This window comes from Wyeomyia smithii, chromosome 3 (genome assembly GCF_029784165.1).
Source record: "Wyeomyia smithii strain HCP4-BCI-WySm-NY-G18 chromosome 3, ASM2978416v1, whole genome shotgun sequence".
NCBI classification, from domain to species: domain Eukaryota; kingdom Metazoa; phylum Arthropoda; class Insecta; order Diptera; family Culicidae; genus Wyeomyia; species Wyeomyia smithii.
Genome location: NC_073696.1, coordinates 92,202,425 through 92,229,229, shown reverse-complemented (window position 1 = coordinate 92,229,229; position 26,805 = coordinate 92,202,425). Strand labels below are relative to the sequence as shown.

Here is a 26,805-nt window from a genome sequence, read left to right as displayed (position 1 = left end):
AACATCCAGCGTTTCTTTGATAGTGACAATCATACTTCCATCTCCCTTATTCAATTGCCCAAGACCATTCGTATGATCGTTGGACATCACTTTTAGCAGTCACGTTGCCTCAGGTTGAGTTTGAATGTCCTCGCAGAACTGAGTTCTGCATCTCCTTTTGGCTTTCTGTAGCTCAGCGTTATATTTAGTGAGGGATGCTTTTCGGTTATCCCAGTTGGACGTGATTTTAGCCCTGCTGAACAATCGCCTAGCTTCCCAACGTGGGTTGCTGAGTAGGCACGTCAGTGGTATACACCATTGTTGTATGCCTATAACCTGCCTATACCAATGGTACTCATTTTCCAGTCGTTAAGCATCGATGGCTAACAGACCAGAATAAAAATAAAGCAATTCAAAATTCGAAAATCTAAATTCAAAACACCAAAATCTAATGGAGTAAGTCAACTGAATGTAGACTATCGGTTGTCGGTTGAGACTGTCGGTTTTTCCGTTTCGGATTGATGGTTTGGTTGGTAAACGGCTGGGCAGAGCGTACCTGCAGTACAACCCGTACTAGTTGGCATAAAGTAGACCCCATTGTGGTCCATAGCATCATGCCCAGCAACTCCTATCCCTTCCTCCCTGAATATGAGTAACCAAGCGAAGATCATGGTAACCAACCCGTGGTGGGACCTCGGACGTATGCTGACAGGGCAGGGAAGGTGGGTCAACCACCTCGGAGGGAAACCAAGCCTTTCTGAGCGTCTGTTTCCCAAATAAGGGGCGGCTCAAAACAACGTCTGACCCGGAGCGGGCGGCTGAATACTCGGAACATTCGGCATGGACCTAGGCAACGAAAAACGGATCACGAGTGGAAACTGTGTACCTGGAACTGCAAGACGCTAAATTTTGTAGGCGGAGACAGGATGCTACTTGAGCAGCTAGAACCCCGCAAGTTCGAGATCGTGGCTCTGCAGGAGATCTGTCGCAAAGGTGAGAAAGTGTGGAAAGTCCGTGGAGGCAAGGTTCAGTTCTACCAGAGCGGTGGAGAAACCAACGAGCTAGGAACGGGTTTTTGTGTTATGGGCAGATTGTAGGATCGCGTGATCAATTGGAAGGTGATCAACGAGAGGATATGTCTGTTGAGAATTAAAGGTCGTTTCTTGAACTACAGCATCATCAACGTGCACTGCCCACACGAAGGTAGACCTGACAACGAGGAGAAATCGACGGCTCATCAAGATCGTCATCGGGGATATGAACGCCCAGGTTGGTAGGGAAGCGATGTAAAGACCGGCCTCACAGCCTACACACCGACAAGAACGACAACGACCAACGATGCATCAACTTCGCAGCCTAGTGATTAAAAGCACCTTTTTTCCACGCAAAGATGCGCCTGGAGCCACCTGGAGATCACCTGACCACCGAACAACATTGATCATTGATGGCCGATTTCAAACATTACAGACATACGCTCCCTCCTGGATGCGGATATCGACTCAGACCATCACCTAGTAGCAGTACATGTCCGTTCAAAACTTTCCACGGTATTTCACACACGTTAGAACCGTCCTTCTCGGCCAAACATCCGGCAGTTGACCAACCCGCAGGCTGCCGAAAACTACACGCGCCTACTCGATGAGGCACTACCTTCGACGATGGGTGGGGGAAGTAACGCTCGGCCATTGGAGAGGCCGCAAACGCCGCACTAGATGTGGTAACATCGAGCCGACGGAATGGCTGATTTTACGGGGAATACCAGCTAGTCTCAAGGTACGATGCTGGCCTAACAAGCCAGTCGTCGTATGTTTGAGTCCCGGCTCGGAAGAGACTGTTAGTGTCAGTAGGGTCGTAGCGCAAGCCCCGCAATTGCCCTGCGTTGGCTGCGAAGTCTGTGTATAATAAAACAGAAGGTAGAGTTCTGATACGGAATGTAGCAGCAAGGCTTTGCTTTGCTTTGCCAGCAAGCGATGGAGAGAAAGAAAAGAGCTTGATTCAGAGGAGGAAGAAGTGCCAGCAGGAGGACAGAGATCGTGAAGAGCTGTAATAAATGTTTCAAGCTAACGATACGCGCAAGTTTTTTGAGAAGGTGAACCAATCCCGTAAATGCTACACACCGCGTTCAGATATGTGTAGGGAACGCGGAGGGAAACCTGATCACAAGCGAGCGCGAGGTGGTTGACAGGTGGCAGCAGTTCCTCGATGAGCACCTCGATAGCGGAGCAACGAAAGAAGGGAAGGAAAGTTATCTTTGGAGTGCCTACAAATGACAGTATCTGTGCTGTGCCAATTGTGCTGTGCTTCTGCCGCTCGCAGAAAAAAATAACTCACTTGCTGCTTACACCACAGCCGAGCAAAACAAGAAAGGTGCTGACAAGAACGCTAATGAAAATACACAGCAGTGTGTAGTGCACTGCTGAGATAATACAACAGAGACAACTTGAGTTTTCTCGTAGTAGAATGTGATCGAGATGCGAGGTCGAGATGCAAAGCAAACTCGACAAAAAACGCAATCTACTTTCCTACCCAGATGCTCTCTGCATTCGATATATGCTCTGGAGCTCACTGTAAAAACACTACAGTGAGCTCTGTTGGATAATTATTGTGCGTGGTATCCTTTCGTGTGAGAAAGCTCACCTCAGTTTATAATCTCTTAGGAGAGATATTAAAGATTTCACCACAGTATTTCTGGCAAGCTTCTCAGATATATATGATTCGTTGCTCTCTTCAAGCAAGTGTGTCGACTTGATCGCCACTGTGAGAGCGGTTGTTTCCGCTCCTCAACGCTAGTGATTCTCTGAGGAAATACGACAAGCTTGTTTAGGAGATTTAAATTCACTGTGGTACCTACATTTTTTAGTTTGGGGATAGAATTTCTTTAATCTTCAATGTCCACCATAACTACTATGCGTCGCAATTGAAAAAAAAATACTGCAATCGGTTCCAATCAGCAAAAATGTAGCTCTAATTTTCATTTGTAATTGTTCTCGTATAATATAGTTCTAAGATTTTACAATTTGCCTTCCACATATCACCAACATTTCTCAATTGGTCTAAGCTCCTTGTGTACTATTTACCGCATGTTGTTCCTTTGAAGCCACTAAAAACAAACGTCGTTGTTCAACTGTTTGGTGAAGTTCGAATTGCAATAAATTGCAAAAAATACTTCAAACTCAAATTTAATTTTGGAAATGGAAAAATAACAAAAGAATAAACATACGATTTAAACAAGCAAAATTTTATACTTACCTCTAAGAGAGAGTCCAAATCCTTAAATTATAGCTATCACTCTTTTATATAACATGCTGATTTTCTGCAAGAGGCTTAAAATGAAAAGTTGTACGTATACATATCGTATGTATAAGAAGAAATATTCCAATGAACAGTACACAAGTACGGTATACGATAATTATACTTTTCTATTACATTAGCTATAAAGCATATTTTTTTTCTGTGGTGCTTGGAGTTTGAACCAAAGTTGTTGTCCACGCATTTGTTCGAAAACGCTCATGCAAAATGATGATTATCTATAACGTCGCAATCATATTTGGTTGAAAGCAGCCTCTATAGTGACTTCGAGTTGCGTTTGCGAAGAGTCACCACTTTGGAATAAATTTAAGGGTCAGCTACCTTTGTATCGTTGTCACTCACCAGTTTCCTGTTGATGGTCAGAAAGTCTTCAAATCGTTTCAAGGGCATTATACATCGTTGATTTGGAATAGTTTAACAGTTTAGCGAACTCACGAAAGGTTAATCTGGAATTTTAATACCTTTTACAAATGAACATTTCATGTGATTATACACTTTCTTAACGTAATTCCTTTATTATATATAATATAACTTATTATATATTTAAATTGACATATTTAAATTGTTAGCAATTGCTCTTTCAAATTTACGGTTGAATACAAATAAAGTTGTTATATTGGTATTTTTCAATTTTCTCTAAATAAACATAGGGAATATTGAGCATTACAAAATCAATAGTCACGATACCCAGCAATCAGCCATCAACACCTTATTTTATCGATGGGTTTTTTGTTCAAAGAAAAAAGAAAAATAACAACCAAAGAACATCACTCGGAAACGTAAACTTCAAAACCATCTCCGCATGCAATTCCATTTTCCAACATTCTACAGTTGTTTACTCGTTTCTCTAATATGTTAGCACACAGTAAGCAACCAAATAAACACAAAGCAAAAACACACGTAGCCAGGCATGTGCCAGCTGATTTTTATCAGTGGCACTAACGCCGCCACCGCCACCGCCACCCGGTTGTAGAACCAGGAAACAAACACCGCGGCCTGTGTGCGTGTGTGCAGCAGTGCTTAAACCCGTCGAAACATTGCTCGAACGCTTACTCACCCGCCGTCCATTTACGATTAAAATGCACATTTCAATCGAACCCTTTTTCCCGTTGCGCGCCGCCATGCACCTCACCAAATTCTTCTTTCTCTTTTTTTCTCTCTCTCTTTCCATGCCACCCCGATTTTCCATCGTATGCGATGCTTCGGCTAGAAATTAGCTAGAATATGTATTTCTCATGTTGCAGACACAGTTAAGCACGTGTACTCCCCAACCCATCATCCAGCAGAATACGTCGTGTGCTCGAAACCGGTTCCGACTGCGCTAGTACGCTCTTTGTGTATGCGTTTGGAGTTGTTGCTACCGCTGTTGTTGCTGCTACTTTGGCCGCTACCGCCCAACTTGATACTACTAGCGCTGCTCGCTGCGCTGGTATTTGGTAGTAGTGACTAGACTGTGTATTACCTTGTGCCCTGGACGAGTGCGGAGTGAGAGAGAGCCAGCCAAGAATTCAACTCAACACGCGTCGCGACGCTACTGCACAGCGACTCTCGGCTAATCGAGTCACAGTCATCGCCGATGACGACGACGACGACGACGGCGACTAATGTGTACAGTAGACGGTTTTCCCTCGAACAGTCAGCTCCCAAACGTCGGTCGGAGTTGTTGCATGGCTGAGTAGTTCCGAAACGCGTGTGAGCTTGTTATCAAACTGGTGGCACCCCTAAGCGGTTTGTGGTGAACGGAATCAAATGTTTTGAACAAACTGCGCGCGTGGAAAAGTGACGGCCTGCAGTTTCCTGTTTTCTGAGCTACTGCTCTTCGTCGTATCACGGTTAGTGCTTTCGTGCGTTTTAGTCTTTCTGAAGGAAGAAATACCGAAAAAAGTATAATTATATGAGCGCTGATCAATGCGAAGGGAAAGGCAGAACGAAACGGGAAAAATCTCCAGAGTAATCAATTGATCCAGATAGAAGTCTGGGAGTACAGCGTAGGGCGAAACAAAGGTGAAGAATACAGATGAAGCACAGAGCAGCAAAGCCCCGTTGCTGATGCTAATGTGAAAAAAATTAGACTGAAAGAGCGAGCCATAATTGCACCGAAAATAATTCATTTCCACACTGCTTTATCAGTCTATGTTTATGGTGTGTATGTGCAATTGATGTGTTTGATAAGTTGCAATTGTTGTGAAGTTTATTGCTAGTGTACTGCAGCTTGAAGGTAATTTTTTTGTTAGCTGCAACTACGGTGTGAAAGAAGTGCACAACCGTTGCTAGTGGGTGGAACAACTGCAGCAGTGGGTTTCACTAGAAGGTTTTCCTCCTCAAAAGCGGTGGCGTGTCGCTGTTCAGAAGAATAAGAGTGGAAACGGTTGCCGAAGAAGAAGAAGAAATTAAATGTGTTAATTTTTTGCATAACTACGCGGCATCGCAACTTCAATCAGGTGGTTTGTTCCCCTCAGACTGACTTAAAGTTCTTAACACACCACTGTTGGTAACAGTGGGTTGCAGCAGCATCGACCCACACAGAGGAAGAGAAGAGATTCTTGCGTTAAAGCGCTGTTCACGTTGAAATAAACCCGCACGCCATCGCTGCAAAACTGCAATCATGTTGGATCGCGGACCAGTAAGTAGTCACTAAACATTTAATGTTATTTTATGTGATTGAAGAATATATTCCCAAAATGACAGAAACACATTGTTTAAATCCCAAAATTTTAGAGCTCTTCTCCATTATATCATTTGCATTCGGTTTGGCTTACATTTTCATTCCCTTTTATTAGAGAAAGTAAGTTGCATCCTTTGTGATGCAAACAAGCCAAACAACATTACCCCAATCAAGCGGAAACTTCCGGTTGATATGAACCGGTCCGGGTAAGTGTTTTAAAACAGGATTGACCGATGGTGAAATGCATACTCTTGCATAGAGCTCGCTCGGACAAGTTTTGTACTGCGTACCGTCCACCAGTGATCGTTTCCTGGTTTGGTTTGTTTACAGCTTCACTTTGATAATTACTATTGTAGAAGGTACCTGAAAATAGATGTAATTCTACAACAGATAACTGAATCTTCCGAATAGCAAATTGTTTGAAAATAAACATTAGGATGGCAGGAATGGATTTGTTCCTGACAGTGAAGATTGAACATTTACACTTGACTTTATCAAAAGTTAGAGAAAACATTTGGAAAAAATTTCTGAATTTATGAAAAAAGAAGAACTTTTGTTTTGCTCTTGAGCAATTTTCCCACCAGATTGAACTAAGAATATACAGAGATGAAAAGAACCCTCGAATTCAGGTTCGCTTCGGCCAAATCCATTCCAGGAACTCGAGGAATGAATCCGACAACATCTCTAACAAAACAAAGTTTGTCACGGATTCTCTGCCGTACAGTATTTTTTTTTTCAACAAGAGCTCTTATTGATTTTTTCAAAAAATCCTCAGTGTATAATCTTACGCTACGGACAAATAATATAACCTCAATTCTAGAGAAAGTGAGGAAAAAAATCGACAAGTGATTTTGAGTGACACAAGTAACTTATATTTTTTCGAACGCTTGTGTTTATTTTGAACTCGCGCATATCGAACATGAAAGATTCCGACCGACAAACTAAAGGGTGAGAGCGCCAATTAACCAAGTATTTAAAGTACCATTTGCTTCCCGAAATATACGACATTATTGTACGTTAATTCAGTGTTTTGCAGGTTTCTGTTTATCTGGGATTGAATCGACAAAAATTGTGTTCACATTTGAGGATTAAATTTGATTTCAATTTGATTCCGTCAGACGTTGAAATAACAGAAATTTTAACAAAAATGGATTTACTAGTATGAAACTCATAACAAACTTTGTTACCATTGTATCAGCTTTTTAACAAAATAAGATAGCATATAGAACAGGTTAATACCAACCATTGTTAGTAACAATATGCTTTGATAGAGGCGAAATATTTGGTAGATTTGGCTCAGAACAACTTACTTTCAGGATTTGTAATTATATCTCGTTCAGATTGATTTTTGTTATCAAAACCATATGGGATAATACAAAATCGTATCAAAATTTGTTATAAGTATCTCAAACTATTAAATTCTTTAGTTATGCTTTTCTGTTCGTACTTATTTTTAACAAATTCAAGAATAAGTGTATGCGAGTTCCCTAAATAATTGAACATTCCACTCAGCTTTTAAATCTAGATAGCAGTTTAGATTATCTATATGGTTCAAAATTCGTTTCTCCGATTATTCTCATAAAAGTAACGAACATTTCGTTCGCATATTTTATTTTTTTAAGTTTTTTTGGCTTTGAATGCCTAGAACATTGCTAGTTTTTTCAATACGATTTCAGGCTTTTGGACATCATTCCGAGTCCGGAAGTACACGTAATGGGAGGTATTTGGTCATATTAAGCTGTTTACCGAAAACCAAAAGTTACGTTCGTGAACTTCCAAATAGCGATTTCCTGCCTCCGAAAATCCAAAAATACTCATATTGAATGGTATTTGACCATGTCTTCAGCTCTTATTGGTCGAGATCTGCGTTCAAAACAAAGCAAAACAAGTATCATGAAGTCACAATTTTTTGTATTTTAGTAGACGCATAGGTAGATAGTTTTTCAATCGATTGCCGCAAGAATGAAGAAAGACCGTTGACTATTGACTAAGTTATTAGCATTCGAAATTGGATAATTTTTGAGACGCTCTCGATGTTTTCGGTATTTAAATTTGCGTTCCTATTTCAGAATGTTGCCGTCAGACGTAATTCCACGTCAAAACAGAATAGTATTTTGGTGGGTTGGAAGACCACTCGAACGAAAAAAGTTTTATTCATTTTTCATCATTCCGACAGTAATTGTAAAAACTGACACACTAATTTTCATTCCAATTTTTCTCCATCATGCAGATTATTTTGGATTAAGATTTGCTGAAAAATAATCCATAACTTATGTACTTATTTTGATACAACGATGTTTATCAGTTATACTTTTTTGAAGTAGAAAAAAAAGTATGACGGTTTTGACCTTACTAATACAGGGTATAGACAAAATCTCAATCATACAGGCAGAATATCATTACTTTTTTTGGTTTTGGCAGATTTACCTTGGGCTTGAAAACTACTTTTTGAAAATTTATCTGTACAAACATTTAAAAAGTTTGAAGCGTTCAAACCTCTATCTTATAAATCAATTTATCGAAATAATGACGAGAGATAGAGAAAGATTATTAATGGATAACTTCTAGAACATTATCTGAACTTTCATTTAAAAATATTGAAAAAATATAATTTAAGACCCTACACTGAAAAAAATATTCAAAAAAAAATAAAAATATAGCTCATCTCAAATTCTTTTTCGTTAAATTAAGCTAAATAGTTTTCGGTGTTTTTTGCGGATTTTTAATCATAATATGATATTGACAATTGTAAAAATAAATAAATAAATTAATTCCTCGAACTGTTAAATCTTCTCCACCCAAAATAAACGGTGAAGATTTTGCTATTTTTGAGCTATTTTATTACTTTTTGTGTCTATTGGCTCGCATTTGACAAAAAATACAAACCTAAAGTCACACGCTGCACCTGTGTTTTTGTAGGAGAACTTGTTAGCGAGACTTTACTCGCTGCATTCGTATTGATGCAACGATCCTTTTCTGTCCCCATAAATCTCCTCGGAACGTCTCACAGTGCATTGAATGTATGGTAATGCAAAAATCAAAGCAGCCTTTCTAGTATTTTTGCCTTTCTCCTAGAAAGGTATAGCAATCACTTGCAAAACCAAAAGTATAAAAGTGCTTCAAAGGGCCAAATGGCCTATATCACTCGACTCAGCTCGACGAGCTGAGCATTTTCTGTATGTATGTGTGTGTATGTGTGTGTGTGTGTGTGTGTGTGTGTGTGTGTGTGTATGTGCAGATTTTTATTCTCACTCAATTTTCTCAGAGATGGCTGGACCCATTTTCATGAAATTAATTGCAAATAAAAGGTCTTGTTGTCCCATAAGATCCTATTCAATTTTATTGTAATCGGATATTTAGTTCAGAGGTTATGTATCAAAATGTAAAAATCATGAAACATCACAATCTCAAAAACTACACAAACGATTTGAACAAAATTGGTTTCAAATGAACGGGCTACCTAAAAAACCCATAACTTTTGAGTTCTTTAAAGATTGAACTTGTGGTTCAAAAGTTATGAAAAGAAACGTGTTCTGAAGACTGTTTAATCTCACTCATGTTTCTCAGAGATGGCTGGACCGATTTTCATAAAATCAGTGTCAAATGGAAGGTCTAGTTGCCCCATAAGACCCTATTGATTTGTTTAGTAATCGGACTATTATTTTGCCTGTTATGTTTAAAAATGTCAAATCCAACTATGCATAGGAACATATTCCGAAGACTACTTGGACTCACTCAATTTCCTCAGAGATGGCTGACCCAATTTCCACAAAATTAGTGTCAAATGAAAGGTCTAGCTGCCTCATGACACCCTATTGAATTTTGGTGTAATCGAACTGTAACTTCGTCTGTAATGTACCGGAATGTGAAAATCACGAAACTTCATTATCTCAGAAACTACACAACGAATTTGATCAATATTATTATAAGATGAGCGGACTAGTTAAGCGTTAACTGATGAATTATGATTGACATGTGGTTTCAGAAATTGGCTGCCTTATACGTTCCCATTTTTTTTTTGATTATAATCGAACTTAAGCAACCGTTATGTATTAAATTGTTAATAAAACAACGAAAGTCTATTATCTCAAAGATTACATGACTTATTTGAACATATGTGTCATACGAAGGAGTCATCTCTCAAACTTACAAATAACAAACTTCATAACAATTTGATATGTGTCTCAAAAGTTATGGAAAGACAAGAAATTCAAAGGCTATTGAAAGCTATACCTGGTATGATCGATATATGTGGCCTCAACATAATTTAAATGTGGTATCGTACTATTTGAACGTTCCAAATTCATTGATTCCTTGCGATGTGTTTGAAGTCTGGAAGGATATGATCAAAGTCAAATAACAAATCGTTTGAAATGATTGGTTTTATCGAAATGACAGCATCCTCGACTCTTGGTAGCGATGTACGCTTCAATTCTGAATATATTCATATTGGTTGGAACCGGCAGTTGCCAACCTAGAATCCAAAATGGTCTGTGGTCGATTTCAGCCATTTTTGGCTGTTTTCCAGAAACCAGAAGTTGCCATCCTACAATTCATAATGGTGTCTGAGGTCAATTTTCAGCTTCTTGCAACATTCTGGCTCCGGAGATACTCATATTGGGTGGTATTTGGTCACTTTGGGCTGTTTTTCAGAAACCGAAAGTCATCATTTTGGACTTTGAAATTGCCTGTGAAATCAATTTCCGTCATCTAGGCGTAATTCTGGTTCCGAAAGCATTCACATTGAACGGAGGGAGGGGCGTCGAACCATTATATACATATTTGTTATCTCTAAAAACATTCACATGCCAAATTTGGTTAAATTTACTCGGTTAGTTCTTGAGTTGTGCAGAATTTCAGTTGTATGGAACCCCTCCCTTCCAGAAGAGGGAGGAGTCTCAAAATATCATAGGAACCTTTATCGGCACCAAAAACCGTTACATACAAATTTTCACGTCGATCGGTTCGGTAGTTTTCGAGCCTATATGGACCAGACAGACAGACATACCGGCTTGCATTTTTATATGTATAGATTACAACATCAATATTTTAGAACCTAAAGAGTGAATATACATTTATTGAATTGAAGCGTTCAAAAACATCTATTTTTACAAATAAAAGATTGAATGAGAAAGGCTGGGTCTGACCGCTAGGTGGATTAATTTAGGTTTTTTCAATTGGTGTGACACGAAAAAAGGTTTAGTACCGATGAGAGCTAATATTTGCATAGGTGGCGAATGTGAAATACGTAATCGCAAAAATGCCTTGAACGCCATCTTTTGTACAGAAGCATAAAATGATAATTTTCCAAGAATATTATCCATTTCGAGATAAAATGCTTGAAAAGCATATTCAAATAATTTCTAGGCGATTGAAAAGTGACCTAGGTGACATCATCCTAATGTTTTTATCATTATTTTTATTCAATTCCCTTTTAAATATGTTTATATACAGTTTTCTGTTGCAAAACATGTAGACATCATTAATCCAGGAATCTTTTATGTGTTTTACACATAAATTACGAGTTATACATAAAAATAAGGGACAGTTGTACTATAAATTACTCACTCTTGGTTCCCGAGGTATCATTTGAAAACGCGAATTCTGGTTGAAAGAGCAAACTTGAGCAACGGCAATCACTTCCAAAGTTTGAAGGGTATTCCAAATAAGAGGAAGAATGAAATTCAGAGAGGTGTTTTGACATCCTTTTTTTGACGATCGATTTCGAATCGAAAGAGTCTTTTGTCTCTAAGCATAAAGAAGCATGACCAATAAGCCTTTAACTTCCAAATGCGCTACGTTATGTCTTAATAGTAACATGTGAAATGTAGAAGTTACATGCCTCTACCGTTGTTATTTTATTTTTAACTTGAAAATATATAGAGATTAATAAAAAAATAATTTGAAAACTAAGATTTTTTTTTCAAAAATAACGTATCACTCGAATAGTTGAAACCACTTCACAGTATATGCGTTTCATAATCGTATGGGTTAACTCATTACAGTATGTCTCAAACATGTATAGAACATATCAGCATATTGAATTGGTTGAATAAGAAACCCACTTTTTTGGTTTTTGTCTATGGAACGTTGCGCTGTGCAGCCCCAAAAGTCTAATTAGAAAAACTACTGCACAAGGGAACGACAGTTCCAACAAAAATGGAGTGCTCGAAACATATTTTTTATTTAATAGCCATACTTTCTATGGAGAACTTAAATTGAATAGAAAGCTAGAGTGGTCCAAAAATCAGCGAAACAAAACAACTACAATTTTTGTTCGCAGGAAATTGTTCTATTATTCTCGATAAAGTTGTAGATCACTTGATTTCAAGCAGTTTTGTAGAACACCATTTTTTGCACTTGAGGAGCTGACAAGGCCACTTTAAGGAAGAGTATCTAAGAAACTTGAAAGTTGGATAACTCCGTGTAGATAAACGTTAGGGCATATACGTAGACGTGTTATTTTTTATCGAATTTGGGCCTCTATCAGTCCTTGAAATACTCCCAACAAACGACAAATCACCCTGCATACACCGTAAAAAAGACTTTTGTATAGTTTTTGTAGAAAAAAACTTCTGATTCAAGTACGGTGATTTTTTTTATTTTGTATGGGGAAACCGCTCCTATGTTCATATCAACATATATATCCATTTTTTTGAAGTAAGGAGCCATCCGTGGAAAGCTTTCAAGAGGGGGTGGAGTTGCGGTGTATGTGTAATGTCCACGGTCCATAGACAATTTTTAGAATTTATATGAGCAGTTGTCCACGGGGGGTGGGGTCAAATAGTTTAAAATCTGTCCACGTGGTATGTGGTGGATGGCCCCTAAGAATAATTCCGATTTCACCTCTCAATTCGGCTGCAATATTTTATTACTTTGGAGAAAATAGTAACATTTGATGCTAAATTTAACAAACAACAGCGATGAATTGAATATTGGAACGGTCTGTCTACAATCTAAATAAACCGTTACTTTCTACAATCCAAATAAACCGTTACGGCTCTAAAAATATTTGCAACCATTAATATTCTTTTTTCATAAACGCGTTTCACAAATTAGTCGTGATTCAAAAAAAAAAAAAAACAATAGCACAAAATGACATCTTAAGCCCATAAGAACATATGTGCAAAGTTTCAGTCAAATCGAAAATGACGAGAATAAAATGGAGACATTTTTTATGGAATTGCTCAAAGTAGTTCATCTGCGAGTTCAATTATTTTAAATTTAAAACAATTTTTTCTTCTCCTGAATCTCAGCAATTTCACGTAGATTTTATAACTCTTAAAGTTTTTCTCAACGCAAATTATCATTTGTATTTTCGGTCCTATAATAGTTCAAATAATAATTAGGGCCTACATAAGGGTTCCAACTTCTCTATAAAGAGTATGTATCGAAAACCTATGGATTTTATGGATAGGCACGAATTTCAGTTCATCAAACAGGTCCAAATCAGTTCCGTGAAGCGATGAGTGTGTGTTTTCAACATGGCTTGTATCCGCCTTCAAGAAAGCAAACGTATGTGTTTTCTCTAACGCAATTTACAGATCGTTATGTGATTTGAATAAGAGAACATCCATAAATGACGTAGCTTTTTTAGGTTTTTTGACACCCTCCTACCTCATCGTAGCCTTTCGTCACAAAGTCAGACCCCATGACAATTTTTATTATTAAAAACAAACCTTGTATCATAAATGAACAAGCAAAGACAAAAAATAATAAAAATGACTTTAAACAAACAAAACAGTGATAAAACATAACACAAAAAATCCAAAATTTTGTGGAAAATCTATAAGATCTATCTAACTCTATAAGAGACTGTCTCTGCTGAAACAAACCATTTTACTAGTGGATGGCGACAAGGACGGTCCCGACTAAATAAAAGCAGTACTTGCAGCGGGTATCAGCAGCAGTAGTGGCAGCGCTAGTGGTAGCACCAGCAGTTAAGCGAAAGGTGCAGCGGTGGAAAACTCTGCCGTATTTTGGCAACACACAAACGATTTTGTCATGTTGGCAATCAAAATCTGTCAGTTGTGAAACTTTCAGTATGAAAACAGCCAGCTTTTCACCGTGTTATCTGAACAATACCTTATTCCTACTGTCGCGAGTAGCACTAAAATACGAACAAAATCATACTCAATTTCAAACTGAACAACAAATTGTCCTTTTGAGAAAAATTTAATCAAAAGATTTTTATTTTCACGTTCATTCAAAATGTTGGAACAACGCCTTGACAAAGACGGTTGTAAATTGCAAACAGCGTGTTTTAGCAGCAATTGCCGATCAACGATCCGGTTTTAAATTATATATCAAACTGTTTTTCTAAGGACAAATAAAAAATTATTTGAAAATATTCAATTGTTTTTTCTTATGTCGACAGAGGACAAAATCATGTAGGGGAAAGTAGGTAAAGATGGACACTTTTAATATTTCATGAACTATATTATGATAGTTGAGTGATGCGAATATCTTCTTTATTGTGTGTTAATACCTTTGAAATTCATTGTCGGTTTTCAGCAAGTAAACTGTCAATTTTGTAAGTAAAACAAAGAATGTTTTCGTGAATGCGCTACTTGATGTAATTTTTATTCCACGGAAAATAGTGGAAAACTCGTGAAACTTATGTGTTTTCATTTGTTCCCGATAGTAATGTGTTTAATTAGTTTTTCCCCGGTTTTCTAGTGAAAATCCAGCATATTTTCGATGTTCCGATAGATAGCTACGATCGTTTGAAAAATTCACGGCCAAGTCAGATCAGGAAAGATTTTCCAAAAATTTTCACATGTAATATCGGTTGTGCACTACAGATGTTTACAAAGTACACCCGCGAGATAAACAAGCAGATATTAATCACTTAGCAGCTACAACATGCCATATAGCTAGTAAATTTTTGCCTTCATCCACATCCTTCCCCTCATGATGTATAGATGGACTCTAATAACGTAGAGTAGTGTATGGCCATCACTTAACACATAAATCAAAAGAATACGTAACGTACTACATCTTTTTTGTGTCCACCTTTACCATCGTAGTGTCCATCTTACCCACCAAAGGTGTCCGTCTATCCCAACCATGTCAAAAAACAGCAATTCTAGTCATTTTTTTGAAGACCCAAAACAAATAAAACTTGGTGGAAGTTTACTCATGCCAAAAATAATTACGACAACAAATGATCTTAAGTTTCAATTTGTATGACTACTGCGATCTAAATAGCAATACCTGAGTAATTATCAAGGTTAAACCTTAAGGTGTTCATCTTCCTACTTTCCTCTAGGGGCCATCCACGATGAGTGTGTGTTTTCAACATGGCCACGTGGACAGATTTTTGAGGAGATTTACAGCCCACCCCCCCCCCCCCCCCCCTACAATTCCAAATGTTTCAGTATGGTAGATCGAAGAGTAGGCATTAATTTGATCTGTTTTTCTTAGTCAGTCTATACACCAGAGTAGCGAACCTATACATTAGAGAAATGACAACATCAAATCATCAAATAATTTAATTTAATAATTTATCCAGCTCGCCCGTTTTGATGTTGACAGTTGCCTTAACGGTGAGTGTCTTGTCATTTCTCTAATGTATAGGTTCGCTACACCAGAGAGACGCCGAGACACTCACCGTTAAGGCAACTGTCAAAATCAAAACGGGCGATCTGTATAGTTTTGCATTGCCGTTATCCGTTTTGATGTTGACAGTTGCCTTAACGGTGAGTGTCTTGTCATTTCTCTAATATACAGGTTCCCTAGTTTTTCTTGTTGGATGAACGGCCACATGAGTGGAAATTTCGTAATTTTTTACTGTGTCCTTGTCTCTACCTGAGAATTGGCCTGTTGCACAGGTTGAAAGTAGATAGAAAATTGTTCGCAATCACATGAAGATTTCTCTATCATAGAGATATGTTTCGTACAATGGCATGCAACACAAAAGTAACAGAAACGTTGTGTACAAGGCCACGACTGAAAGGTTGACGAAGAACTACACAGTTTGTTAGTTAAATCACTTGTATTGCTTTATTCGGGAGCGATCAATAACGATCATTTTGATCCAGCCGTATTCAAATATTGTCATGACATTGAAATCATTCGAAATGGTGTCGATTTGCGGTCCTTTTCAAATTCAAGATGTTGACCTCCGACTTCTGGAAAATAGCCAAGAATGGCCAAATATCAGCCAGAATGAGTATTTCCGGAAATAAAATTATATTATTTGGTAAATTGACCCCAGTTGCCATTCTGAATCGCACATTTTTCCCAGAGATTTGCAGATTTGTAAGATGAAGGTTATTAACGTAGAGATAAGATAGTCTATCGTAATCTCAGCGTCATTTAAAAAAAAATTACAAAAGGGAGAATATTTCGTTATCTTAAAAGAACGAGCAGAAATTTTGTGTATGGCTGTAACGGCAATTTTAGATAGTAGATCTAGTAATATGTGCAAAATATATGACGGTATTAGGGTTTGCAATATTCCCGAAAATATATTTCCCGGGAAACGGGAATGAAAAATCTCATTTCCCGGGAATTCCCGGGAACCGGGAAAGGAAAAAATCCTTAGCAAAAATAAGATTTCAAATAAAGTTTATTAATGAAAAGTTTCAAATAATCCTTTACAATTTAATTATAAATTGAAGAATAAAATTTATTCAAGTTCACTCCAGAAATTCATGAACAATCGTCTATCAATCGCCTCAGTTCCGCTGACAATTTTTCGTTAGGCCCAAATAATGTAGTTCCCTTCTGTAAAACTTTGCTTAAGATCGCTGAATCAGCGCTGATGTCTGATTTATAAATACTCCTAAATCACCGATTCCAGCTCTTGCTACATTTCATTAGAAACTGAAGAGTCCAATACTTTGAGTTTGTTGAAGTTAAAGCTGAGTGTTTGGCAGCCAGATTTTAGAGCATTTGAATGCCTTCGTAATTAATGTGAAATCGCGGCCACGACCCAAGTTACTCTGACTGAGTTTTATTAATTTATTTATTCATGGTCGCATTGATTTACGGGTTTCAATTTTTTTTTACCAATTTACAGGTTTTAAAATTTTTTGTCAATAAACTAAGAGAAAATCAAGCAACTATCCACTTAGTAGTAAACTCACTAGCAAAAAAAGACATGAGACGAAGAAAATATTTTTTAATTTATCGTTTACTGAATAAGACAGCATTTATTTTTGACAAATAGATTAGCAAATAGTTTGATATTACACAGCAAGCAAATATTGATCGTCGTTTCAAGCAAATATTTGCTGCTCTATAATGCACACCATGAAGCTGCTTTACACTTCTACGACGTAAGTTTCGAGTTTTGATACGACATTTAGTTTTATTGCAATATTGTATGGAAAATTTTTCGAGGAGCTCGGGAATCCCGGGATCCCGGGAATCAATATTCCTATTCCCGGGATCCGGGAATCCCGGGAAAAGGCAACTCCCGGGAAATCGTTCCCGGGATTGCAAACCCTTGACGGTATGTATTGTTATTTGACGAGAGAAGAATGTTATTACTTTTTGGGTAAAAATATTGTTAAACAGGGAGAGTTTTTTCATTGTAAAAGTAACAAGAAAAATTCTGTGTGTATTTTAATTTCTAAAAATTCTCGAGAAAATTTCCCGTCAGCAAATGGAGAGACGTTGAAGCCGGCGAGCAACTACTCTGTAGCCTTTAACGAACTTTCGAGACGGCTAGGGGCACCAAAATTCACAGTAACTGTAAAAAGCTACAATCACAGACAGACAGGCGTGCCACTCGATGATGATTTCTTCATCCAGAAAAATAACTATTGTTTTGAAGTTTCGTTTAGTAGGCAGTAATGCCGGTGGTGTCGCTATAAACAGACATGCACACTCATTAGCAAAAACAAAAACCGTCATTAATGCCACTGGTATCACTATAAGTAAAGAAAAAAACCGTTTTTTACAAAAATTAGTTGGTAAGCTCACATGGTGACGCATAAGTGCAATGTCTCAAACAAAAACGAAGTTTTTATTCAAAGAGGCACGTCTGGTTGTCTATACATTAAACTTTTTTTTCCAGTATCAGCTCTAGGAAAAAACCTGTGTTGACAGAAGAAAGGGCATAGCTTTCAAACAGTTCCTGAGAATTATGGTGCTCTTAGTCAAGTTGGAAGTGTGTAAAATTTATAGGCACTCAAGTAAAGTTTCCCAGTAAGCAAGCAGCGCCGGAACAGGCGAGCAATTAATTTACAGCTTTTTGACGGCACAAAAGTTCACAGGAATGGTTAAAAAGGTATAATCTTTGCTGTTTTCCTGTTTGAGCTCAAGGCCAAATTATGTTTTCGCTTTTATTGATCAGTGTAATCAATCCAACTTGTAATTTGAAACAAATTGAATTGAAAATAAAAAAATATATAAAAATTGTACTTTGTTTGCATTTTAAATTGTATTGGAAATAAACAACATTGGGTTCATCTCAGTACCTATTTTTATTATTTTTATGAATATTTGTCCATCATTTGTTAAATTCATCGCTTGTTCTTTTTGTAATTGACAGAGTAAGTACAACACCAAAAATAATATTCTGAATTCAATCTGGATTGAGATAAAACAAAAATAAAATATAAAGAAACCTGAGTCATGAACAGTCTTATGCCTAATTTTCGCCATTAGAAAGCATTCACAATAATTGAAAAGAGGGCTCAAAAGTTTAAACTTTTGAACTTTTTTTGGTTTCAACTCAAAGAAAGTCCAAGCAAACCTTCGAAACATTGTGACAAAATCTAGATCGTTTCAGTAGTGTTTTATGTGTTGTTTCAGTTGTGTTATTGATTTTTTTTACAACATTTATTTGACACGGCACAATACAAATTAATGTTTTACGGAGCCAATTTAAGTGTTATTGATTTTCAAATTTATTTATTTCGCTTAAGTATTCTTGAATCCAAAAATTATACAATTTTGTTTGAAATCATCAGGACTTTGTTTTGATCTTCATTGTTCAACTCATTCATTTCCCAGAACAGCCTTCATAAACTATTATTTTTATAAATCCGAGCTCCAAGACTCTTTTGAACCAGTGCTTCTACCATATTCCGAAACCCATTGAAGATTCTTCTCTGCCGTGTCAGTCATATTGCTGCTACCGGTATCTACTGATAAATGAAACCAATTCTCACACTACTACCAAACCTAGATAGGATACGGTTGATAGGAGAAATTCGATTTCAACAAAACTCAAATAGCTGTACCCGTCATGGTTATCAAAGCAAATAGAAAGCAATTTGTCGAGTTTCCCGAGAAACCGACAATTACGCTCAAAGTTGGCGAGGTTACAAAACATGTGTTATCATCACTAAGTGCATCTACTACACCAGCAGCTGGCTTATCCGGAATTGACACGCGCTGACGGCTGACGCGATGTAGGTCTGCGTTTGGTGGACTGATAAGATAATTCTGAAATTTACGGCCCGGTGTATGCAACAGTTCCGCTCGAAATTAGTCTGCATATTTAATTTGTCTTTTTTTTTTTTCTAAGAATAATAAATTACTCACAATTGTTAAGTGATTCATCCCCGACAATCTTTTAACTAATTAAAATTTAGTCCTATTAACCACGCCACAATGTCGCGTTTCAAGCGCTTCCAGCAAACCTTGACGGCACGGAGGCATAATCGAAGCCCAGCCGGCCTTCATTGGGCACTGCGAATAAGTGTCCAACAATCACCCCTCACCAATTAAATTAACAATTTCAATTTACCCGCAATGAGTTGTGCCGCTCACACAGCAAATCTGAGTGGGGGAAAAATTACAGATAATTGACCGCCTGGGATTGGAGTCGATATTAGCTTACCAGCAGATGCGCAAAGGAAACCAGCGGAACCAGCTAGACGAATTAACGCAAATCTAACCGGCAGAATTGGGCCATTTTTTTTGGAAACATTCATGGATTGAACTGATTAGTGCCACGGCGAATATTTAGTTGATTTTGTATTGACTTTGATGCGGGCCGAGTGGAATTAATGGTATTCAAAATTTAATTTCAGTTTGCAACTTCGAAAGCACTAGTCAGGAAAGGAAGATCGTGATTAAAAAATCTGTACCTTATTTACGGCCAACAACCATAATCGTAAAACTGATAGCGTGTGTCATAAAATTCTCTCATCAACGGCCATTTGCAGTACCATGACTCATGTCCTCGCTGTTGCGGTGAAAGAAGAAATTGGTTTTTCTACGAGGAAATAATGCAAAAACTTATATGCTATTTTAGCTTAGGCAAAATAAATAGTTCCAACATGTTTTGGCGAAACTAAATGTTCATTTTTATTGTAATGTTAAGGGACGTAAGTCGATAGCATCATCAAACTTTATACCCTCGTCATCCCCAGCCAAGTAATAAATGCTGGTATCAGCCGATTCCTGTTGCAATCTGATAACTTCCTGTGACCATAAACTTTGTCCGTTATTTCATAGTAATAGATTCTTGAAACGTAATTCTGCCTATGAGGCATTTTCTTGCAGACGTTAGTGTCACAAGATAGTTTGGAGAAAGAATCAAATTAGCATAGATGGTAAAGATTTTATACTACTGTTTTAATTGAAGATTTTTCAGAGAATGTACTATTTACATTTCCATCTCTACCAGGAATCCGAACAACAATAATTTTGTGATAATGTTTTACTTTTTGATATTTTTGACAATTATATAATTCAACCATCTCCAAAAAAAAATTCATGCAATTCGCTACAAAAACGCCAACCGAGGATGATTCCGAGAAATCGGCTACTCATTTTACCGGCACGGGCCTGCTTGCTATTCATCAAGGCGTGAACAACTTAACAGCAACAAAACGCAGACCCCGCAAACAAAACAAAAAAACTTCGAGTTCGATTTCATTATCAGTTCCGTTTCACAATTCGCACCTTCGTGCCCGTACTCCAATACAAAGTAAAACTGAACAATTTGCCAATAAGCCACCGGAATGAGCGGGCGCCGCGGCAGTGCGGGCGCTGCTGGTGCTGGCAATTAAGCTCGGCTACAAGGTGTAATTGCACTTTAATTGAATCGTTCCCCTTCCCTCCGCGTGCGTGGACAATCCTCTCGCCGGGAGGGTAGGCCAAAGGCTTAACAGGCTTCGAATGGGTTAACGCTTAGTTGCGAATTCCGGAGCAGCCATTTCGAACTATGGTTTAAGTTTTGCAAGCGGCAGCGCTGAAAGAAATTAGCTTAAACAGTCGGGTGGAATGCATAATAATCACCATTGTTCAGGCTTCAGGCCTTTACGTGTACCATTTCCCAAATCAGTGAGAATCAATTTTCAGTGGAAACATCTGAAAGATTCCGCAAGATTATACGTTTTTAACACACTTAGTAAAGTTACTAATGGGAGGATTAGTCATGCTTCTTTTTCCTCCCATTGAGCCGAGCGAAAAATTTACATTTTCTCATCCAAGCGATAACAATGTGTTTTCGAAACTCCGCGGCGCGTGCTGCTGATAAAGCATTTAAAAGTTGATCTTTCATGTACTGTTGATGTACTCGCCATCGCCACCATCGGAGCTCGGGCTCAACCTGGGGGGTGGGCGCTTTGCCGGTGGCCACCACCGTTTTAGCGAGAAGTAATTAAATAAATGCAAAACGTCGACAAGCAATCCATCAACAGCAGCAACAGCTGCTATTCGATGAAGTTCGACCCACAGCCGGCCGGTTGTTGCTGATGGTGCATTGTGAAGAAAAACTAACCTAATAAAAAAATTCTACAGTCTTGGCTCGATAGTATGCTACTATAACCGTGATTGTTTTTTATGGTTCATATAATTCTTGTTCGTAATTTATGACCGCACTTCAACAGTTGTGAAGAGCTGGACGAGCTGTGGAATATAGGCTGGCGGAGAGTTAAGAATTTTCAATAATATTAAAATCAACAATGACTATTGTAATAATCAGCTGAATGTGAAGTTTGGCTCGAACAAAAAAATGAAATTACAGAAAGCTTCTATAAATACAAGATCAGCGTTTGATGACCAATTAATAATTCTTACTGACCAATAAATTAATTATTACACCTTCTTCCTTGTTCCAGCCCCGTGATTCTGATCACTATTCCGAAAAATGTTTTTATCCCAAATCAGGTTTTAAAAATTACCACATTTTGTTCCATCGACAGTATAATCAATCATTCGACCAAATTCTAAATTTCGGCCTAAAGCATTCTGCTCCAAGTTGCTATTTTGAATTATGATCAAATCGTGAATCGAACCCTACGTGGATAATTCATAGTATTATCGTATATTTTATACGGTATTCCACATTCAACAATACTCCGGAGCCCTTGTTTTTACTTGAACCTCTCATTTTTAATTATGGTCCTTGAAAAACTAGGCTAAATCGAAAAGCGCCATAAGTAAAAAGTTAGATTTTCTATTTCAATTCAGTAATTTTTATTAAAAAATAAAGATTTGTTCTCCAAACAAAAAGTCGGAAGGGGTCGTGGTCAGCCGTACGGCGCAACTTGGTGGAGATGCTCTCACAAAAGCGCTGGACGTTACTGATTCCGGATTCTCGTGGTCAGCCGCTTGCTATACACGGCACACCAGGGCATTGAGGAAGCTGAAAAAATCCTATATCGGACGGCACTGGGGCAAGTAGGTCGGGCTCCGTTCTTTGGGTACGTAAGGTATCTGTTTTTTTTTCTCGTGGTACGCCAACGTCTTCTTGGCGTCATGGAACGACATCTTTTCAGGCCAGAAGACATACTTCCCATCAGAATGATGTTCCTCCAAGAACGGAACCAAAATCTTCTCCAGCCAATCCTCCTAGTAAACGTTCTGGTTTGATGGCAAGTTTCTTTTTTTTTTTCTGTGATCTTTACCGGACGACCACTACCGGTTTTCTGCTCGACTTTCCGGAGCCAGGATCCGGTAAACTGTGCTCATGGGCACATTTTCTTCTAGAGCGTGGTCTCCAGTCTCAGGTCACCAGTAATCTTTTTTTTTTTAAGGGGGGGGGATTTGTTAGTAGCTTAAGTTTTTATGATGAATATTAGTAAATAATGAGTATGTGTGTCCAATCACAAATGGTGACTTCTCAACACTGTTAGAAATTTGTAATTTTAATTGTTAGGATTTGTTTGCTTTCGCAATTAGGACTTATCATTCGTAGGGATTTAAACCTACTTGTCAGAAAAGGGGGAGTGAACTTACAACTAACTTAATTGCTAACTTATTGGCTATAAAGAGAGCTTATCGTAGCAATTGAGGATTGCAACGATTTGTGTCGAAAATTGTTAATAATTTTATTTGACATAGTCTCTAATGGTTCAACACCAGTAAGTCTATGTAATTCGAGTGTACTAAACCAAGGAGGACGCTTCAAAATCATTTTCAGAATTTTATTCTGAATCCTTTGGAGCGTTTTCTTCCTTGTTGAACAGCAACTTGACCAGATCGGTACAGCATAAAGCATTGCTGGTCTAAAAATTTGTTTGTAAATCAAAAGTTTGTACTTCAAACAAAGTTTAGAATTCCTGTTAATGAGAGGATATAAACGTCTTGTATATTTGATGCACTTGGCTTGTATACTCTCAATGTGCTCTTTGAAAATAAGTTTTTTATCATAAATTAGTCCCAAGTACTTATCCTTGTCAGACCAACTTAAAATAACCCCATTCATCTTGACAACGTGATTATTGTTTGGCTTGAGGAAAGAAGCCCTAGGCTTATGCGGAAAAATTATCATTTGAGTTTTCGAAGCATTGGGAGAGATTTTCCACTTTTGCAAGTAGGAAGAAAAAATATCTAAACTTTTCTGCAATCGACTGCATATGACACGAAGACTTTTTCCTTTTACGGAAATGCTTGTGTCATCGCAGAACAATGACTTTGTGCATCCTGGAGGCAAATCAGGAAGATCTGAAGTGAATATGTTGTACAGGACTGGACCCAAGACTGAACCTTGAGGCACACCTGCTCTGACAGAAAATCTATTAGATTTTGAATTCTGATAGACAACCTGCAGAGTTCGATCAGTAAGATAGTTTTTCAAGATTTTGATTAGAAAAATTGGAAAATTAAATGTTTGCAATTTCGCAATCAAACCTTAATGCCAAACACTGTCGAATGCTTTTTCTATGTCTAAAAGAGCAGCTCCAGTGGAATAACCTTCACATTTGTTGGCTCGTATCATATTAGTAACTCTGAGCAATTGATGAGTTGTGGAATGCCCATGGCGAAATCCAAACTGTTCATATGCAAAAATTTAATTTTCGTTGATGTGTGACATCATTCTGTTAAGAATAATTCTCTCAAACAGTTTACTTATTGAAGAAAGCAAACTGATTGGTCGATAACTTGAAACTTCAGCTGGGTTCTTATCCGGTTTTAAAATGGGAGTAATTTTTGCATTTTTCCATAATTTGGGAAAATATGCAATTTTGAAGCAGCAATTGAAAATTTTCACTAAAAATTCCATTGTGCTTACAGGGAGATGTTTGATTAATATATTAAAGATTCCATCGTCACCAGGTGCTTTCATATTTTTGAAATTTTTAATAATTGATTTAATCTCATTCAAGTTAGTTTCAATTATTTCTGCAGGTAAAAAATTCTGGGAAGAAATTAAATCAAATTGACGTGTGACTTCATTTTCAATTGGACTCACAAAATTCAAATTTGAGTTATGAACACGCTCAAACTGCTGAGCAAGTCTTTGAGCCTTTTGTTCATTGAATACAAGAAATCGTTCACTATCTTTTAAAACTGGAATAGGCTTTGAAGGTTTCTTAAGAATTTTCGACAGATTCCAAAAAGGTTTTGAATATGGTTTCAATTTTTCAACTTTAGTTTCAAAATTTTGATTTCTCAGAAGAGTAAATCTATTTTTAATCTCTTTCTGTGAATCTTCATAAATAGTTTTAAAAACAGGGTCACGAGAACGTTGATATTGACGTCTGCGGACATTTTTCAAACGAATTAGAAGTTGAAGATTTTCGTCAATTATTGGTGAATCAAATTTCACTTGAGCCTTTGGAACAGAGTAATTCCTGGCATCAACAATTGCACATTTTAATGCTTCCGAAGCGGAATCAATATTCACTTCATTTGCAAATCAAGCTCATTATTGAAATTTCTCTCAATATGAGTTTTGTATCTTTCCCAATTAGCCTTGTTATAATTAAAAACAGAGCTAATAGGGTTTAAAACTGATTCATTGGTAAGGAAAAAGTTATTGGAAGATGATCAGAATCAAAGTCAGCATGTGTGAACAAATCACTACATACATGACTTTGATCTGTTAGCACCAAATCAATTGTTGATGGGTTTCTTACAGAAGAAAAGCATGTAGGACTATTCGGAGTCAAAATAGAATAGTATCCTGAAGAACAATCATTGAATAAAATTTTTCCATTGGAATTACTTTGAGAATTATTCCATGACCGTTGTTTAGCGTTAAAATCGCCGATTATAAAAAATTTCGAACGATTTCTGGTGAGTTTTTGTAAATCACCTTTAAAATAATTTTTGTGCTCGCGTGTGCATTGAAATGGTAAATATGCTGCGACAATAAATAAAATCCCAAGTTCAGTTTGAACTTCAATTCCCAAAGTTTCAATAACTTTCGTCTCAAGATGGGGAAGAGCACGATGTTTGATTCGGCGATGAATAACAATTGCAACTCCACCGCCTGAACCCTGAATCCTATCATATCTATGAACCACGTAATTGGGATCATATTTTAATTTAATGTTAGGTTTTAAAAATGTTTCAGTAATAATTGCAATATGCACATTATTTACTGTTAAAAAATTAAAAAGTTCATTCTCATTGGCCTTCAATGAGCGAGCATTCCAATTTAAAATTTTGATCGGTTTATTTAAAATCATTGCTAAGTTTTAAATTAGAAACAATTTTGATTGTAAAATTTGTACCTATTTGAATGGCTTCAAATATTGATTTTGCCTGCAACATGGCGTTCATGAGATCGAACATTGCCTGTTGCAGAAAAGAAAGTTTACCTGCCGTAATAGGCCCCAGGTAGTTGACATTAGAAAAAATATTTTTGGTAGCAATATTAGCTGGGGTAATAGGTGTACAATTATTTTCTAGCGTGTTTTGCTTACCCATATTAGCGGTCATTTTCGAACTACCAACATTTGGCGGTAGAATGTTCGAACTTCCTGTAACGCCTCGCCTCGCCTCGTGATTTTTGTTTCATCAGAATTACTTGGGTAGGGGCTATACCAAGTAATTCTGTCAAAGTAAGTTTGATCTCATCAACGGTTTGATCGTTGGTGAGATCGTAAATACTGAATAAGACGATTCCAATCTTTTAATGTTTGGGCCAGTAAACGGCATTCGCCTCTTCGGCCAATTTGATAACTAACTTTGACGTCGGAGAGAAACGTAGAAAGTTCTCTTTTAAAAATATTAAACTCAGAAGCAATAGTTACCACAATAGGTGGAACTGTCTCCTTTTTTACAGAAATTTCACTTTGAATAGTTTTACTTTCGAACATTTCAATTTCGCCGGCTTCTTGCTCAGGCAGAATATCATATAAATTTTCACTGCATAAGCTAGTTTCAGAAAGAGATGCCTCTCTCTTCCTCCCCGTAGCGATGCGTGGTTTCTTTTTTCGTCCTGCCATTTCAGGTGATACGAAAAAAGTTCAAAAATGATATCAATTTGCAAGTATTGAGAAAGAAAGAAATAGGTAGTCTTGAGAAAGACTGATGTAAGTTAACTTCCAGGTAATCTTTAAAAGACACACTGACAAAACACAAACTTTGAAGCTATAGGCAGTCAAAGACCTGTCCACAAGCAACCAAAAATACGTCTGATCTGTCGGGCAGCTCAAGACGCACTGTCACCAGTAATCTTGTTTCCTTGATTTTCATGCTTTTCGAAG

The 26,805-nt window shown here is 37.4% G+C and overlaps 1 protein-coding gene across 7 annotated transcripts in view; it reads left to right on the top strand.

Moving 5' to 3' along the window:
• LOC129733271 (dual specificity tyrosine-phosphorylation-regulated kinase 2) overlaps nt 1–26,805 on the top strand; it is a 296,861-nt gene that overhangs the window by 179,324 nt on the left and 90,732 nt on the right. Inside the window, exon 2 of one of the 7 annotated variants that reach the window (XM_055695019.1) lies at nt 4,533–5,911. The exons of 4 other annotated variants lie outside the window; for them this stretch is intronic. In XM_055695019.1, the coding sequence (XP_055550994.1) occupies nt 5,894–5,911 (18 nt within the window). In that variant the 5' untranslated portion in view covers nt 4,533–5,893. Of the gene's footprint in view, nt 1–4,498; nt 5,912–26,805 lie in introns of all 7 variants that reach the window. 2 more of the 7 variants (XM_055695018.1, XM_055695017.1) reach the window with 2 other exon arrangements.